Source organism: Marmota flaviventris, chromosome 16, assembly GCF_047511675.1.
Source record: "Marmota flaviventris isolate mMarFla1 chromosome 16, mMarFla1.hap1, whole genome shotgun sequence".
Classification (NCBI taxonomy): Eukaryota; Metazoa; Chordata; class Mammalia; order Rodentia; family Sciuridae; genus Marmota; species Marmota flaviventris.
Window position 1 is genome coordinate 28413324 of NC_092513.1, and position 19497 is coordinate 28432820.

General features: G+C 43.2%; 1 protein-coding gene across 1 annotated transcript in view; it reads right to left on the minus strand.

Annotated features, from left to right (window-relative positions):
• The window catches only part of Setbp1 (SET binding protein 1), a 353918-nt gene that overhangs the window by 89778 nt on the left and 244643 nt on the right, over positions 1–19497 (minus strand). Inside the window, exon 4 of the mRNA XM_071602795.1 lies at positions 11943–15402. Within this exon, the coding sequence (XP_071458896.1) occupies positions 11943–15402 (3460 nt within the window). The remainder of the gene's footprint in view (positions 1–11942; positions 15403–19497) is intronic.

A 19497-nucleotide genomic window follows, 5' to 3' on the forward strand; every position in this document is an offset into this window, starting at 1 on the left:
GTCTACAAGAATGGACACAGTTGGTCAGCTGGTCAGTAGAATCTGTATTCAGTTGGTTGCGGTGGTGCACTCTTGTAATCCCAGCAGCTCAGAAGCCAAAGCAGGAGTATCACAAGTTCAAAGCCAGTCTAAGGAATTTAGTGATGCCCTAAGCAACTTAGCAAAAACCTGTCTTTAAATAAGACTTAATAAAAGGGCCAGAGATGTGACTCCATGGTCAAGTACTGCCGGCATCTATTTTTGATACCAAAAAAAACCAAAAAAAAAAAAAAAAAAAGTCTGTACTCAGCACCATCTCTAGGACTGAACAAGTTACAGAGATGTTCGGCAGGCATGGTTCTGAGCTCCACACTATTCAAATTTGATTTGGCTGGGTTAAGTTAAAGATAAACAATGCAAGGCCACATATAAATTTGCACTAAAATAACAGGAAATATACTAATGATATTCAAGAAGAAGATGCCAAAATGGTTAAGCAAATTAAGGTTAAGGTAAAATTTGGAAGCCAGATGGAAAAGGAGAGGGCATATTACAAGAAGGAAGGCAATGTGGTGATCGGAGACTCAGATGAAGGGTTAATTATGGTATTTTCTGTAGGACAAGGGAGAGATTCACCAGAGCTCACAGTCAGAGTAAGCTGAAAATGATCAGAAAACAAAGTGAGACCCCTTAGGGTAGATAACAAAGGGTCTTTTAAGCCAGATAATTTTGGACTCGATTCAACAGGAATTGATATTTCTACAACTGGCATCAATTATTCATTTACCTATGGTCGCCTTCATTGGTATCCTCTGAAAAACGACTACATTTGCCTTTTTCCATTTCAATAATTAATATATTTATTTAGTTAGAGGTGTAAGGAGGAGATGGATATAATAGTGTTTGGCCCTGAGTTATTATTGTCAAAAGGATCATCAAAATGAAAAATGAAGTCGAAAAGCATTGCTCAGGACTAAGAAGTTGCAATCCTGACCTGGAGGAAGGTCAGTCCAAATGAATAAAGTGTTTTGGGGGTCTTAGTGATTTCCACGGTGTAGGGGAAACTGGCATGCTCTGCCAGGGGAACAAACCTGAGGGAGCCAATACTTGGAAACCAAGATCTCTTGGCACTTCTGAAGTAGGGCCCTGAGTCCCTCAGATAAACGGGGAAGGGGAAACGGAAGCCTTAAGCAAGAGGCCAGGAAACCTGATAAATACTCACAGCCAAATGGGATCATGCAGACCTCAAATACATCATTTTTATTTTTACAGGAACAGGTCTGCAGCCTGTGTGGACTGCATGGTGACAGCAATATTGGCTCACTTTGGTGCAATACACTCTTCCATGATGGTTTCAATGCCCCATTAAGAACTTGCCCTTAGGCCAAGGTGACATCATCACCAGCCCAGTCTATCCCACTCCTAAGTTGTGCAGGTAGGTATTTGAACAGAGGAAAGAGAGACTAGTGGGGAGAAGAGAAGGAGGCGCAAAGGGCCAATAAAGTGCACAGGAAGAAGTAGTGCAATTCAACTGGATGAGTACCTACTTGCTTACTGTCACTCTCTGATGTTAGGAGATTGCACTGAACATCTTGATTCTTACTCTAGAACCACTCCCTGCACCAAAATCTGTCTTAGGGTCTTTAGAAAATTGGAACTAATAAGATACACAGATAGGTGATAGATAGATGATAGAGATTCATTATAAGGTACTGGCTCTTGTGATTACAGAAGCTAAGAAGTCCCATGATCTGCATTCTGTTAGCTGGAGACCCAGGAGAGTCAGTGGTGTAGTCTGAAGGCCTGAGAGCTGCAGAGTCAACAGTTTAGATTCCAGTTGGAGTCTGAAGGTCTGAACCAGGAGGGAGAAAAGATCAACATCCCAGCTCAAGAGTCAAGGACAGAGTTCGAGGCAGGATATGGGCCAGTATTAGAGGCACTGACATAACCCCGCCACCTTGAAAATAAACTCCCCTCTTGCAATAAGCTCTGTTTCTTCAGGTGAGAAGATGGCTCTGCACACAGGATCAGCCCCACATCCTGTGAGTGGATAATTTTGGCTCCAAAGAGCTGCCTTTACGTCAAAACAATTTTTAGAAAAGACTAAATTGTCTATTAGCTAGTGTCTTATTCTGGGGCCCATGATTTAATTCACTGGCAAGCATTCTTTTGGGGGATAACTCAGAAGCTGAGTCATGCTATCGACCTTGTCAAAGACTTAAGAAATATAGAGGGAAAAAGAGAGTGATGCTGGGAAAATTTAGGAAAACTGGGATCCAGTGCTTTTTCTGTCCCAAACTGGTTGATCAACTTTGGATTTTGATTTTCTTGTCTGTTAAATAGGAAGGCAATGCCTATCTACAGACCTCACAGGATTTTAAGCAGAGAAACACAATTTGAAATGCATAACACCCTGCTCAGGTGTAAGGGCTATCTGGGATTGAGCCTCCATGGCAGATTTCTCCTTATATCCCCAGATCCTGCATCAACAAGGTGAACCCTATCCCCATACTGATTTATGGCCCACCTTCTCCTCCTCCAGCCCACCTTGGAAGAATGGGTGAAACACAGCAGAGGCTCCTTTGGGGATTTGCCTCTCTATTCTATCCACCTACCCTACCCACATGCCTCCTTGTTACCCAACTTGTTTTGAATCTTTCTGTCATACTGCAAAGACCAACATCAACTTGCTTTTACTAAGTGCATCTTATTATTCCATGAGCTTTTTTCTTATGGAATGGGTTTTTATTTCTAGTCATTGAATATGTGGCCTTCCATTATTTTCTCAATTGCTTCATATATGTGTCTATATCTACCTTTTGCCTCCTGATAGCTTTAGAACGTCCTTGAGGACAGGGTGTCTCCTGCTTTCTTCACCCAGGTATTTCACCCAGCACCTAGCACCAAGCTCAGTACCCATCAAACTTAGCACCATTTAATTTCAATGCATCTGACCTTCCTCCATGACACAGTGTTCATTAATCATGACAGCTATGTGTCTTTAAAAATTCCATTCTCATTCAACTGCTACCTTCAGTAGCAGAGTGTACTGATTTCTCCAGGTCCCTTCCTTTACCCCAATGCATCTTCATCCCTTTTGGTCATCTTGGCTCATCCTGCCATATTCACTCATTCTTTCATTAGGGACTCCTCTCCAAGATTCCACCCCAGGATTTTGTCTTTCACTGGACATTCTTTTTATTTATCATTCTGGATCCCTATAGCTATATTGTTGACCACCAAGTAAGCATTCTACATTTACTCTCTATGTGTCTCCTCAAGTATGTGCTTTTTCTTCTCTTTATGGTCCTCCTAATTTCCTCTGTCATATGCTATGCACTGAGTAACTAAAGAGCTCCAAATCATTTTTAAAGTGTAATCTTTTTATGAATATATATTATTCCACAAAAAAAGTAAAGAGCTCTGGAAAATCAACAATCCAGTATCGTACACACACACACACACACACATACACAGAGAAAATACTTTTATTAAGACTTGTGATAAGAGCTGGGGATGTGGCTCAAGCGCTCGCCTGGCATGCGTGCGGCCTGGGTTCAATCCTCGGCACCTCATACAAACAAAGATGTGTCCGCCGAAAACTAAAAAATAAATATTAAAAAAAATTCTCTCTCTCTCTCTCAAAAAAAAAAAAAAAAGACTTGTGATAACTTGGGTGATTCTTCCATACACTCACAGTGGTATTGCCAACACCCATGGAACCAGAGAGAGGAGTTTTCAGAAGTTTACAAAAAGTCAGTATCATGATAAACAATCCTACCACATGGGCAGGAAAAGGGGATGTGGCCTGGAATCTGTTTCTTCTTCTCAAGTATTATAACCTTTACCCTCTGGATGCATGTTTGTCATAAGGACGTGCAATGAAATAGTAAAAGAGACTCTGGCATTGGATTTATGCTTCCAAAACTAGGGGGCCTCAGACTTAAGACCTACTGAGAATAGTAGTTCTGCTTCTCGTCAAGAGCTGAGTCAGGAACAATCTCCTTAGAAGCTGAGCACTGCTAGAGGCACAACAGATCTCTTACTTTCTGTACTGCTGCCTTCATCTTCTCATCACCCACTTATCCATCAACTTCTTGCCACCTGGACTGGGCATTCAGGCCATCAAGGCACTCAAAACATAATTTTTAATATTTTGGTTGTCTTTAGGGCTGCCAATATTTTCACTCATATTTTCATCCTTCATGAGCTCTGCAGCTTCTGGGTCTCTTGATCATGTTACTTCAATCTTCTTTGACCCTTCCCTTCTCTTCTAGTATTTCTAAAACACTTTTCTTTTTTTTTAGTTATAGATGGACACAGTATCTTTATTTTTATGTGGTGCTGAGGATCAAACCCAGGGCCCCATGCTTGCGAGGCAAGCTCTCTACCACTGAGCTATAACCCCAACCCCTCTGCAACACTTTTCTTGTTTTTCCTGATTCCCTCTACTATACCTCTCCATTTAAGGTGAATGGCAGAGTCCTCTCTTCCATCCCTTTCCTCACCCACTATGGTTCTCTCCTTGGATAAAGCCCCACCTCTGTACAGCACTTTTTATTGCTGGCTTAACAGCTCATTGCCTCCAGTACCAACCAGATTCTCTCTCTGATTTCTATAATTTGACTCATGTGCCATGACTCTCCCAGTTGCCAAGGGCCAACGTATAGGAACCATCCTTAGCTAGAGAGAGAAAGAGATGAATTAATAACAATTCCTTATTATTATGCTTTTGTGTGGGCATTGGGTCGATAATGATGCTTCTGAGAGACTTATAATCTGGGGGTGGGGTGGTGGGGCAGGAAGGGCAGGACGGGCATCATGGTGGAGGCCATCCACAGTGGAGAATTACAACAGAGCAGAAAGAGTGCAGGGACAGGTACTTGTTCAATCCAGATTTCAGGGAGTGAGTGGTCAGGAAAGAAAGTCAAAATATAATGTTGTCATTTCATGACTTTATCATCTTAAAAAGATTGCCTACTTAAACAATCCTCTGAATGTAGGAAATAGACCGTTCAAACTATGACCACAATATTCTTATTTGCCCTGATTCTCTAGCTGCAGATCTAAACCTCAATAAGACAGGATGAAATACCATTAATCAAATAGTCCTTGGATATCTCCCCCTAAATACCTGTGTTTACATGGCTCCATTTCTATGTGGTACATCCCACCCTCCTCCCATTGTCTCCACCACCATCTCCACTCTGTTCAGTCCATTTGCATAAAGTGTTCCAGTGGATGAAGGCTAGACTACAATTACCCAGTCTTATTACATGTTCATGTATGGTGTGAAGACATGGTTTTCTGTAGTTTCCTTCCATAGGTGCCTCTTCTATCCTTTAGACCCATCTCAGATGGCAACTACTATAAAGAAGTACCTCCTGGTTCCATCCCTCCCCCTCTACTGAAAGCATGGCTTTGGGTCACCATCACTGGGTCAGCCTAGTTTTTCTCTGTGATATACTCACAACCCTTCTAATCTATTTCTAATATCATGAGTAGTAGCTGATTTCTTCCCCTATGGAGGATCATGGATTGTGTGCCTTCTTTGACAACAAAAACATTGAATTAGTTGTCAATTCTAATATTTTTCCCAGGACTGCACCAAGATGTATAATACATTCTTGGCACTGAATAAATAATTTTTAAATTTTTCTCTTGAATTGAGTCAATTTGAATTAAGTGCTACAGGGGCTCAAGGCTAGACCACAATCCTAGCAAGTATTCAGTCTTGTTACTTGTCCACATGTGGTGTGATGAGATGGTTTTCTGGAGTTTCTTTCCAACAGTGCTGTCCTTATCTCTGCCCAGCGACAGGCCAGCCTTTGGAAAGCACACTGTACTGATTTCTCCAGCCAGGAATGGCCCCATGTTAAATGGAAGTCATGTCTGTGGGGATTATAACCTCTCTGTACCCGCACCTGAATCTACATCATTCCCTAATCCCATAAAGGCATAAATAAAAATTTCTAACAGGACAGGAGGACATTTGCCAACTGTGGGAAGATAAATGACCCAGAGGCTTCATGCTTCAAAGGAGCAACTGCTTGATTTCTGATGTCAATGTTGCAAAAAAGATGCTGTGAGTCTAGGTTGTTTTTTTAATCTTCCTTGCCAGAAAGTTATGGGTTACAACATTTAATTTGATTAATTCTTGGTTTCCAAAAGGAAACCTTAGGAGGCTCAATAAAATAAGTATGTGCAATTGTTAAGACAGGAAAGGAAAAAAAATGACTTCCATCGGAGGCCATGAAGATCGTTTCCAGTCCCTAACATGGTTCCCCTGAGGTAGCCTGGAAACCGGATTATTGTCAAAGAGATGCTTACCTTTTACAACTGCTCACAGCAAAAAGAAAACATATAGCTTAACATCTCTCCCATGACTCACCTTTCTGTTCTTTTCTTTTATTCTCCTTCTTTCTTCCCCATTCTCCCTGATGGTAAGCTTCCCAGTCTCAGCCTTTCGACCAATTAGATACGTCACTTTGAATGAGTCACTTGACCTTCTTAAGCCTCAGTATGCTCATCAGCAAAATGAGGTGTTTATCTACATTATTAACATTCTTTCAATTCTGAGTCTAAATATGAGTGCAAGTGCGCTCTGTCTACTGCCACGCAATGCCTTTAACCTGTTTATTTCTGAGATGGTGAGTGTGGTTTCAGCATGCACGAGGAGCTGGCTAATTTGTTGGCAGGAGGTAGGCATGAGGACCCCCATCTTCCCAAAAGGTGATATAAAATTCCTAAAAGTGACTGGAGTCAAAGACCAATGGGATGAGTCCTATGAATTGAAACATGGTCCACAGGATTCTAATCCTTCATTGAACATCAATTTATTTTTGGTCAATGTGTCCAATAACTTGGGCATTTTCTTCCTAATTATCTATTCTGAGTGTGTTTGTGTGTGTTTTCAGATTTAAATTCCATTGCAATAAATTGAAGACTTTTAGAATCCTAGATTATCAGGTCTGGTCAGAAACTTTACTGTTACAGTCCTAATTGGGATATTGAGGAGAGTCATTTTTTTTTTTTTTAAAAAGAGGTTTTTCACCCTGTTAGGGTGGAAGACAAGATTTGCACAGGTACCCATAATCCCACCTGAGCTGCAGCAGCCATTACTTAATTAATCTTTCATCTCCTCCTGCAGACTTTATCTTGGATGACGGTTACACAGACTACACTTCATGAGCTTTGCATTTATTATTTTTGTCTTCTGGTTTTAACTTTCTCCTCCCACGAGTCCTCTTCTTCCTTTTATTCCATTTTTAGAAAACTTCCCTGGTATGCTTCTTCTGTATAGGTTTCATGACATTTCTTCCGTGTGGCTAATTCCCTTCTGTGGACGGCTGCTTGGAGGAGGTTTTTGTATTACTTTGGCTTGGACATCCTTTTTCTGTTGCAGAGTGACAGCAGATGCTGCCTCCAAAATCCCCCACAGTGCTGATAAGAGGAGCTGGCAAAGGGCAAGACAGAAGCCCCAAGAAGAGGTGGAGCAGGCCAGGCTCAGGGGATCCCCGCTACCTACATGGCAGGATTCTGATATCTGCGAGGTGAGCTCAGGATTAATTCTCAGCATCCATTCATCATGAGGCAAGTACTTGACATTTGGGAAGTAGGGATGGCTTCCTTGCCTAACAATGGCATTGAGCTAAGAGGTAACACATGTAAATTTATTGTCTCCCTGTTTTCCCATTATCTGATAGGAGCCTGAACAGCAGTAGTTGTGCTGTCTCAGTACCTGGCATAATAAGGTCAAAATATGCAAAGACTGTTTCCAAGTAGCCTGAACAGAAGAGCATCACTCATACTGGAGACTTCTTTATTACCTGTGGGAACTTAGCTTAGAGGGAACATGACATCATTCTGACCATGTGCTGTCAACTCTGAACAGGTTTGCTTTTCTGGGGATCTGCTGCATTGTGAGAGACAGCAATGCCTGGTGACAGAGAGGCTTGAATGAGGCTGATGAGGCTTCTTCCAATGATGAGATGGTGCCATCTCACTTTTTATCCATTGTTTTGGCCCCAAACAAGTATTTTTTTTTTTTTTTATAAATGGAGATTTAGCAGATGGTATGCATTTATAAAATGGGTTAAAGAGCCCCTGTCTTCTAAAACAAGGAAGCAGAAGGAACAAAATATGGAGAAAATGGTCAGGAGTCTGTACAACTTGTAAGCTCTAGGTGTGTTGTAACAAAGACAATGCAGTCATCTGCTGGGTCAGGGGACAGAGAATGAAGGATTTTCCAAGCAGGGAAGAGGAAATGGAGTGTGCAACTGCTGCCACTGCTAAATGGGGTCTCTAATTCCTCTCCCTAGAATGGTAATGACACACATCTGTATGGTGCCTTTCATCAGCTCTGATCTCGGGGAGCACTCAGAGCTCCCTCTCTACTCAGCTCCTAAACATGCCCATCAAGAGGCTAAGGGATGACATCGATATTTGTGCCGTTTCTATTTTAGAGGAGAAGAGCTCACATGCAATAGGACATTCAGATGCTGGGGAAATGAATTCAGAAGGGAGAAGGAAAAACTGGCCACTGCTTATTTCCAATCATGACCCTTAGTATCATTGAGCTGATCCACCACCTCTACTCATATCGTCTCTGAAGAGCCCATCATGCCTCCAGTAGCCTTGGCCTCTTCTCCTCAGCTTCCCTCTTTTCATACTGCTTCCCTCTCGGGAGCATATCACAAACGAAGGTGAATGTGCTCCAGAAAGTTGTGACAAACTGACATTGGGGTCCAAGTGCTGCTAAAGACATTTTCCCCTGATGCTTTGGGATGTCAGAAATAGAGGGGACATTTGGGGTATAGGAATGAAGAGGACAAGGCTTAGAAGGGAGAGGAATGGTGGGGAATCTGGTCTGACCCAGTAAGATGGTCGACAACATGAGCAGGGCCATCAGACATAAGTTATACAGATAGGGAAGCAACCAACAATTGTGATTCATTAAGATGTTGCAGAAAAGTGAACCATCTAACACAAAGATCGGCTCAAAGACATGGTAAAGATAACTCAGAGAACTAGATTTCAGCAGAGAGGTTGAAAGCCCAGTCTGGAGATGTTTCTAGGCTGGTATTTAGAAAGGGTTAGGACATAAGGATTCTTTCTTCCTTGGCTGAGGAATGAATAAAAGCATGCCTCGTTCCCTTACTTCCTCCATTTTGCAAGTATCCTATGATGTTGTTGCCAGCCCCTTTGGTTAAGGCACATTATCAGAAGATGAATGGGATTCTGCAGTGGTGACACAGAGGAGCACTAGGCTGGGTACCAGGACCTGTGTTCTAGACTTGTTCTTAACCAACTGGGTGACATGTGGTTGAACTTCAAGGCACAGGGTAAAGCCCTGGACTTGCTTAGAATCAATACGTACAGCTTTATGAACCTGGGAAGGCGACTTTATCTATTTGGACCTAAGTCTTGATATGCAACAATGTAATAAAAGTACAAGTTGAGCATCCATAGTCTGAACATCTAGACTGTGAAATGCTCCAAAATCCAAAACTCTGAAGTGATTTTCCAAAATACATGAAAATTCCATACCACAAATAAACTTTGTTTTCTGGGCAAAATTATTGCAAATACCATATGAAATTATCATTAGGCTATGTGTATAAGGGGATAGAAAACAGAAATGATTTTCATGTTTAGACTTGAGCCTCACCCTCAGGATATCTCATTATGTACTGACTAACATCTCCAAAAAACCAAACCAAAACAAAACCCCACATAGAAAACACTTCTGGTCCTAAGCATTGTGGATATGGGATACTGAACCTGTATTTGTAAGGAGCACAGGAAAATTGTGAGGAAGATAGGTATGTGAAAAGGCTTCAAGGACTAAAATGCACTATACAGAGAGGTCTATTTGTATCCCTTGAGTTGTATACACATGGTAAGAGAGTACCCTGAGGAAATGGAACCATGCCTGAGGCCACACAGGGAGTTCATAATAGAACTGGGCTTACTATCCATTTTTTAGAATCCAGATTTCTTTCATGACATTGTCCTGGTGCCTGTTTCTTTCCGTCTTATGGCTGGCAGAAGATCAAATGAGACAACAGGAGAGGAGGTAGGGAGAATTCTGAATAAGTCACGAGCCAACACAAGGGAAGCAGTACAATTAGAGTACGGGTTCCCTTGGAGATACTCTCAGTGATGTGATGAGATGAACCCCAGCTGGAGAACTTTTGAAGTCAACCAGCATCCAGCAAAATTGTCTGGTCATGGGAAAACTCTAGAAAGACTGCTGAGAAACTTAACGTGCAAAAACAGCTGGGTTTGTCCTCTGAGGTTTGCTTCGTGGGTCTATAAAGTTGGAATTCTTGCCTGTAGATTCTTAGCAATGATCGATCACCATTATTTTCTAGCTAAATAATTCCCAGAATATACAAATATAAGAACATTCTCTGTCCCTGATTAGCTTACATCCTGTGAATCATCATACTGAGAGGGATCAACAGTATCTCTCATGTGCAAGCTTAACCTAGTGCCCCCTGCTCAGGTGGGCTTAATATGGGTTCTGAACAAAACCAAGCCCTTTCAGCAATGTCTGTCAATGAGAAATGGCAGAACCAGATCCACCTTTGGGCATGCACAAAGGGTGGGCCATTTATCACCTTCAGCCAATGCAGAAGGCATGACTGCTAATTGGTCTCTTCATTAACCAAGGAGAACATCTACCATCACAACAACTCACAAGCTAGCAGCAATTTGGGGCAATATTTAAGTGGTTTCTAACTCATAATCATATTTCTTCCTGAAATCTGCTGGCCTAGAAAATATCTTTCATTCCTCATAAATAGACTGCTCTCACCTTTAGTAATTATGGACTCCCCAGGGAAGAGAAAGAATGAGTGAGGGGTATGCATCATACACAGAGGTGAGACACTATATTTAAACCTTAATCAAGGATGGTTAGTTCTTTAAAACCAGGCTTATACTACTTGGGGCAAAAGAAACATAAAATATTCTTTTAGCTTCTGCAACCCACAGGAAAGAAATTTCCACTGTATTCCTAGTAAATATCTCTCTGTTATTCTATAAGAGTCTTATCATGTATGTGATATATGGACAGGGATGCTGAAATACTTTTGCCAAAGTATGAAGCTCTCTGGCAGGGAAGGAACTGTGTCAGTGGAGAGGTTAGCAAAGAAACCCTGCCTGCAACTGACAAGAGTGGAGTATTTCTAGCAGCAATGACACTCCAGTTTGAGGTCAATGAACAAAATCCCAATTCAGTGGTAAGGTTGTGTTGGAGGGTGGTCAAGGCAGAAAGCACCTTTCAGCCAGACCCCTTTCCCTTAGTGCAGGAAAATGGCAAGTGTCTGAATGTAGCCAAGTATCATTCTGGGGGGTCTGCTGAGGGCAGTTTTGTGAATGCCCATGGATCAAGAAAAGACAATATGGCCTGAGGCTGAAACTCCCTGATCAGTTAGACTTCAGGATGCACTAGGGGCAACTTCCATTGACTTTGAAGGAGATGTCACACTTTGGATGTGTGACTTCTAGGGATAGCATGCCACAAAACTAAGATGTTCATTCCCATCCAGCCTTGGTATTCTTGGGATCTTGTTGGTATACCTAATGAGTTTTGGAGGCTTTATATAATTAGCCTCCCAAACTAGCCATCAGATCAGGACCTAAGAAGCTAAAAACAGCACCTTTAATGAAAAGCATAAATGCAATAGGTATGCCTGTAGCTCAGGCAGCTAGTGAGGGTGGCCTCAGGGTCCACAGTTTCCCAGGCAATGGCTCCAGGACAGAGGAAAGACAGTGAAAACCAAGTAAACAGTGCTTGAAATGTACAAGCTCAACTGTGTGAGGACATTCATTGTCATTTAGTTCCCACCTCTTTGCAAATTAGTGAACCCAACTTGCCAAAGATGGTGTCCAAAGTCCCAAGCCCAGCAATCAACATCTAGGGAGTACCAGGCTGAAGAGAAATTTAGCCTTACCTGGAGACATGGAGGAATCGTAGGAACTTCTCTCCTTGCGGTTCATCTTGAAGGCCTGGATGTCCTTTTCCCTGTACGTCCCAAAGCCTTCAAAGCTCCTCCTTTTACTCCCACTCATGTCACTGTCCCACTTGTCATTCGAAGGGGTCATGTCACTGAACACGTCCAGGCTCTCTGATCTTGTGCTGCTGCCATCCCCGCTGCTGCCAGAGTACCTTTTAGCGCACGAGTCCACAGACTCGATGCTCAAGTCGCTTTTGTCCTTGGCCTGCGTCCAATGCTGGGCATCAGAAAGCGACAGGTTAGACAGGGTGTCCACCTCAAAGCTGTTCTTGGAGGCTTTGTGGCCGGCTTCGCTGTGCTGATGCTTCTGTTTCTCCTTATGCTTGCTCTTCTCACTCACCAGCGGGAGCTCTTTGTCTGCGCTGCTCAGCCGCTCACTCAGGAGGTGGCTGGAGAAGCCTGTGGCTTTGCCTGTGAAGAGACCGCTCAGGTTGTCGTGGGTCCCCAGGAGCCGGTCTTCCTTGTGCTTATGCTTGTGTTTGTGTTTCCTCTTGTGGAGCCGACCGCTGGACAGAGTGGCGCTGCCCACCTTGGGAGGGTTCAGGGATGGCTGGATGTCACCGAGGCCCATGCCAACGGGTCCCTGCAGGTGTACTCCATGCTTTGCTTTATGCTTAGCTGCCCCAGACATCTTTACGTGGGAGCTTGTGTGGAACTGAGGTGGTGGCACTGTTGGCCTTATGAACGGGGAGGCTGCTCCCAGCGTGTGCGATAGGTACAGCGGAGCTGGGTACTGACCGTAGTAACCAAGGTTCATCATAGGCATTGATGTGTAAGGCAATCCATAGGGTGCATAGTAACTTCCACTGGGAATAGGGTAGCTGAACCCTTGTAAAAAAGGCACCTTTGTCATGGTGTCATTGGTTTTTGCAGGCCTACCACGCTTCTTCTTTGACTTCAAGTCTGAAGTCCTACGAAGATAGAGCAACGGGTCATATTGGATATATGGCACCGGGTAATAGTGATCAAAATTAATCCGAAAAATGCTGGGGTATGGATTCTCGTGGTAAAAGGTGTAACTCCGGTGGGAGATCCTGAACACTTGGAATTTGGTGATGAGCTCTTCCAGCTCGGCCAGAAACTGGAGATCGTCACGGTTTTGCAGGCTTTTCCGTTTCCTCTTGTGCTTTGGCTTCTTGAGGCTTTCGTGGGCCAGGAAGGTGTCCACGATGAGATGCTTCTGCCGGTGGCCATGCCGGTTCTTTGTGCTGGTGTCGGACGGGATGGCCTCCGGGTTATCCAGGGAGCAGAAATCAAAAGAGTACCTCCGTCGGGATTCTGAACTCTTCTCCGCTTGGTCAGATGTGCTGTTGTTGTCCGTCCCGATGCCACTGTCGCTTGGGATCGTCTCCTCGCTGTGGGACTCACTCACGGGGGACAGCGTTATTTCCTTCAGTGAGCCGATCTCACAGAGGTGTGAAGGGGAGTTGGCCATCAGCCTGGGTGGAGACAGCTTCCAGGTTCCACTGTGGATTCCCTTTTGGGTTTTGGTTGGAAGAGCACTGATGGGTTGGAGATTTGGCATAGTTTTCAACTCTGAAAAACTGGTTTCAGTGCTGGCGGGGCTCAGGTTGCCATTGGACCCACCTAACTGGGTTGAAAGTGGGTGCATAGCTGCTGGTGAAGATGCCACGAGGGACTGAAAGTTGGAAGGCACGGCTGGAACGTCCGGCTGGCTAGAAACAGGCCTGGGGTGTTTGATGGCTGTTTTGGGTTCTTCGGATGGGGGCGGCAGCTCCGTCCTTGGCTTTCTGCCCCTCTTCTTGCCGATGTAGATGGTTCCCCTCTTGCTGACATTAATCTGCTTGCCCAGTTTGCTTTCAATGGCTGCTGCCCCAGGGCTGGTCTCTGGGGGAGCTTTGGCCTTCAGAGCCATGCTGCTGGAACAGGACAAGATCTGGTTCAAGATGTTCTTCCTCTTGAGCGTCTTCATCTTGTTGATAGTTTTGATGGTCTTCTTATCCAACACACCGAGCTTTCCAACCTTTTTGTGAAACTTCATCTCACTCATGGGTTTGTCCTCTCCCGGGACTAGCTGGGCCAACTTAGCTAAATTGCGTCGTCTCTTTCTTTTCTTGGTGCCAGGAAACTCTCTGCTGATGGGACTGACTGGGCTGGTGGAAGTGCCCTCGTGAATCGTCTCCACCGTGAGCAAAGGCTGCTTCTTTGGTCGACCCCGCTTCTTTTTGACTGGAGTAATCACAGTCAGACTGTCCGTGTTGGTGTAGAGAGGGCTGGACGGGGTGATGGGATAAGCAGAGGGGGGTTCTACCATCAGTTTATCAGAGGTGGCCATGACTGCCTCTCGCAGCATGCTGGTGGGTTTTGGCTTGCTGCAGGTCCACCTCCGTTTTGCAGCAAATTTTGGATGCTGGATATCTGGCAACTTTCTTGATGGAGAGTGATCGGTGCACATTGGGGGCGCCATGATCATGGGTGGTTTCCGCTGCTTAGACATACCTCCTGGGACAATTTTCTCAGTATTTCCACCAGTCTCGAGGCCAACTGAGGGGGACTCATTCTCTATCAGTTTACTCAACTTTGGGACACGGGGGTCTTTCTTATTTCCCTCTGAGTTGGAAAGTATCCTGTTAACCACTTCACTACTCATAGCAATTCCAGAAGCCAGTGTTTTCTCTGGGATGATCTTTTCTACCACTGCTTTAATGGACTGTCTCTTTTTCCTCTTATGGCTGGTTGGATCTAGAGAGGGTGCCTTGATAGGGATAGTAATCCGGACATGACTGGAGTCATTTTCAGGATTACTGATGGAGCCCACGTTCTGCCTGGCTGGTGATGCCTCTTGGCCATTCTCTGCAGAGTAGCCCTCCCTTTTCCCTTCTGTGTTCTCAAATACCTTCTGGGCACTCTTGACCCAATCCAGGTCTGGGTTTGGTATGGTTTGACTTATCACATCTTTTTTACTGGACTTTTTCTTGCTGCCTATTGTAGGTGGTTCTGGGGGCTCCTTTGTACCTCCTCCATCTTGATCCCCCAAGGACTGGAGCCCAGTGCACTCGGCAGAGCTGCTAGGAGGGGTCGGCGAGCTGTGGTTGCTTGGAGATGGAACCACACCTCCCAAGAGCAGATCTTTGCTGTTGTTGGACAACTGACTCCACGTGCTCCCTGCACTGCCTTTCTTACCCTGGGCCTTTGCAAAGGAAGCCACGGGTTCAAGAGCTGAGATCTTGCTGGTGCTTGCAGTTTCTCTGCCAGAGTCTGGACTGATGAAGCAATTCTGAGTGGCGGGTCCGCTGTCAGAGTTGGTGGACCAGTCCATGTGGTTCTGGCTGCTGCTTTTTTGCTGGTGCTTTGGTTTTAAGGTGTCACCGGTGAAGTCCTGCGGGAGGCCTGGGTCATAATGGAGACTTGAGTGCTTCTGGGGCCTCTCGTAAGCCTGAGGGTGGGAAAATTGGAGAGAGAAAAAGAGAAACAAAGATGAGCATGTTAGGACTACTTAAAAGTTAATATCAGGCCAGGGGTGGCAGCGCATGCCTATAATCCCATGACTTGGTAGGCTGAGGCAGAAAGATTGCAAGTTCAAGGTCAGCCTCAGAAACTTAGCAAGGCCCTAAACAACTTAGAGAGACCCTGTTTCAAAATATAAACATAAATAGGGGTGGGGATATGGCTTAATGGCCAAGCACCCCTGGATTCAACTCCTGGTACCCCCGCCCCCCAAATAATAATAATGTCAAAAGGCTTAATTATTTGAAAGTTGGAAACAAATGACTACATTAGCAGCCACCTTTAATTCCAGAATGTTTTACAGAGGTTTTGTCAACTGTAGTGGTAAGGATATATTGCATTATTTTCGAACATTAATAAGAATACTTTATTGGCTACTTTTCCCTTCTAAATAGAAGGGAACCTTGGTTTAATGCAATCTGAGAATAAAAACAGGTAAGAGAGAAGAGGGAGGGAACTATAGTCTCTGCTCTGGTCACAGTACTTTACAATGAGGAAGTTGAAACTGGAAGAACTGAGAGTCCTTCCCACAGTGGCAGAGCCAGGGCAAGAGTCTGAACTTTCCTCGGTTGCAAGGTTCTTTTGACAAACAACACAGGCTGCCTCTTAGTCCAGCTCCTGCTTCTCCTCTCATGCGTGGCTTTCCTAGCTTCCCTCTCTCTGGTTCATTTCTGGTACTTTACCTTAGAGTTCAACCTCTCTGTACTCAATCAAATAAGAAGGAGCTCATAAGATACCACTCCAAGAAGTAAAAACAGCACAAGGAACTAAGTAAGGGTCAAGGTTTGGAGAATAAATGGAAGAAGAAAAAAAACCATGAAAGAACTGTCCTGAGCCTTCAAATCTTCCTGGACTCTACGCTTTTTGCTGCGATTGGGAGTTTACGTGCTAAGGGATCCACAAGCAGCCATTAGGCATTTGTTGCTCTTTGCAGAAACTCTTGGAAAGTCTCATAAGTTACCTTGAGTTTCCTGGACAGATGTACCAGGAAAATAATCATTGTCACTCCAGATCACTCCTTTGAATGTTGGCAGCTGTGTTTTCCCTACACCAAAGCTGACTGAATGTCTCCAACATTCCCCCTGGGACCGACTCCTCAGATCGGAATGGCAGGCCTTGAGACTCCAGGCACAGAATGATCAGGATGTATAAAATCACAAAGGGAATGGAAAGTGAACGCAGCGTTTTGAGATGTTAAAGCTACTTTTAGTATAGACAGGCTCTTAGTTTCCCAGGCACGCTACTGCTACAAAGAAGTGTTCTTTAGGTTATCTAAGCCTGATATGTCCATGGAGTAGTAAGCTCATTGGATGCATTAGATTAAGACTTGTTACCGAATGGAAAATATAAGTAAATTGAAGAAAAGTTTGGATAGTATCTCCACTGAGAAGTGTATGATGATTGGTGTATATATTTAGAAAATTCAAACCTGTAATATCTATCAGGGTGTCTGTTTATTTATGTATCTGCCTGCTTATCTATCTAGCTATCAATCATTCTATCTGTATGTGCCAATGATGCTGCAGAACTTAGGATTTGTTAGAGAACACGTCTCATAGTTTCAATTAAGGACCAAAACACAGAAGAAAGAAGTAAGGGTAAAATTCAATGTCCTAAAGCAACTAGAATTCCTTCACACTAACTCTTAGGTTTCCCAAAGGTCTTTTTTTTCTACCCTAATTTTGTGATGTCCTGTTTACATTTATGTCACTGCACTGTATTTTGAAAGTATGAGATAGTCTTTCCAAGCTAAGTCTATAAATGCCCAGAAGAGAATTAAGAAAGAGAATTTTGTTTATTTTTTCCTTCACCTTGCAATTTACAGTAGAAACACCACCATCATTAAAATATAGAGGATTAATCCTGCCACTTGAGAGTTTTTACTAGGTATCACTGCTGTGAGCCTAGGCTGCTATTCCAATTTCTGGAAAAATATAGAGACCCTATTTATGGCATAAAATATCAAATGCTACTTACTTATCTTTTATGAATCAGGCTTTGCTAATTTACCCTTCGTGCAATGGGCTTTAGCTGGCACTGTGTGCTCACTCACAGGCCCACGGCCCTGGAGGAGGGCTTCCAGATGGCATTTCCTGCTCCTTAGGATGATGAAGTAGGTATCCCTCATACTGAGGCATTTCTGAGGGTTGGAATGGGGAGGATTAAAAATTACAGTGAAACAAAAGGTGTGTAATGTTTTGCAACTGGGCAAAACAGCACTTGTGGTGCCCCCTTTCCTCCAGCTCTGGCTCCTCCACTTCTCTAGCTCTAGATGCTGAAGACCACAGACGGGCTTCATGATGAAGTGAGGAATGGAATCTCGGTCCCTGACCCCCACTGCTTTTCCCTTTGGTCCATCTCCTGGTTGATGGCACCTCACAGAGTTCCTGTTTCATTTTTGCTTCATGCTCTGTTCTCAGCTCAATCCCAGGGAAGCCCTTTTTCTTACAGAAATTCCTTGTTAAAGTTTTCCTGAAGCCAAGTATTTTGTCTTTGTTTGCTCATCATAGTGTTAATTTTATGTATAATTGTATGCCAACTGAATTAAATTCCTGCCTCATTTTCTAGCTTGTAACATTGTCACCGAGGTACCAAACACAGGTCTTGGGACATTCCAGAGATGCAAGGTTGGTTCAACATATGAAAATCAAGAAATATAATTCATCCCATCAATAAACTTAAAGATAAGAATAATATATCAAATGATGCAGAGAAAGATTTGACAAAATATACCACCCTTTCATGTTCAAAACACTAAGAAAACTAGGGATTGTAGGAACACACTTCAACATTGTAAATGCTATCTATGCTAACCTAAGGCCAACATCATTCTAAATGGCAAAAAATTGGAAGCATTCCCTCTAAAAACTAGAACAAGACAGGGATGCCCTCTTTTACCACTTCTATTCAACACAGTCCTTGAAACTCTAGCCAGAGCAATTAGACAGATGAAAGAAATTAAAGGAATATGGATAGGAAAAGAAGAACTCAAACTATCATTGTTTGCTGATGACATGATGCTATACTCAGAGGATCCAAAAAACTCCACCAGAAAACTTCTAGAATTAATATATGAATTCAGAAAAATATGAGGATATAAAATCAATTGCCATATATCAAATGCATTTCTATACATCAGAGATGAATCCTCTGAAAGAGAAATTAGGAAAACTACTCCGTACACTACAGCCTCAAAAAAACCCCAAAACCTTGGGAATCAATTTCACAAAAGAGGTGAAAGATCTCTGCAATGAAAATTACAAAACACTATAAAAAGAAATTGAAGATGACCTTAGAAGATGGAAAGATCTCCCATGCTCTTGGATAGGCAAATTAATATTGTCAAAATAGTTATACTACCCAAAGCACTATACACATTCAATGCAATTCCAATTAAAATCCCAATGTCATTCCTTATAGAAATAGAAAAAGCAATCATGAAATTTTTTTGGAAAAATAAGAGACCCAGAATATCCAAAGTAATCCTTAGCAAGAAGAGTGAAATAGGAGGCATCACAATACCAGACCTTAATCTATACTACAAAGCTATAGTAACAAAACCGGCATGGTATTGGCATCAAAACATATGTATAGACCAGTGGTACAGAATAGAAGACACAGAGACAAACCCATGTAAATACAGTTATCTCATACTAGACAAAGGATCCAAAAACATACAGTGGAGAAAAGGTAGCCTCTTCAACAAATGGTGCAGGGAGAACTAGAAATCCATATGCAGCAAAATGAAACTAAACCCCTATCTCTCACTGCACAAAACTCAACTCAAAGTGGATCAAGGCCTAAGAATTAGACCAGAGACCATGCGCCTAATAGAGGAAAAAGTAGACCCAAATCTTCATCACGTCGGATTAGGCCCCAACTTCCTTAACAAGACCCCTAAAGTACAAGAAATAAAATCAAGAATTAATAAATGGGATGCATTCAAACTAAAAAGCTTCTTTTCAGCAAGAGAAACAATAAACAAGGTGAAGAGAGAGCCTACAATTTGGGAGCAAATTTTGGC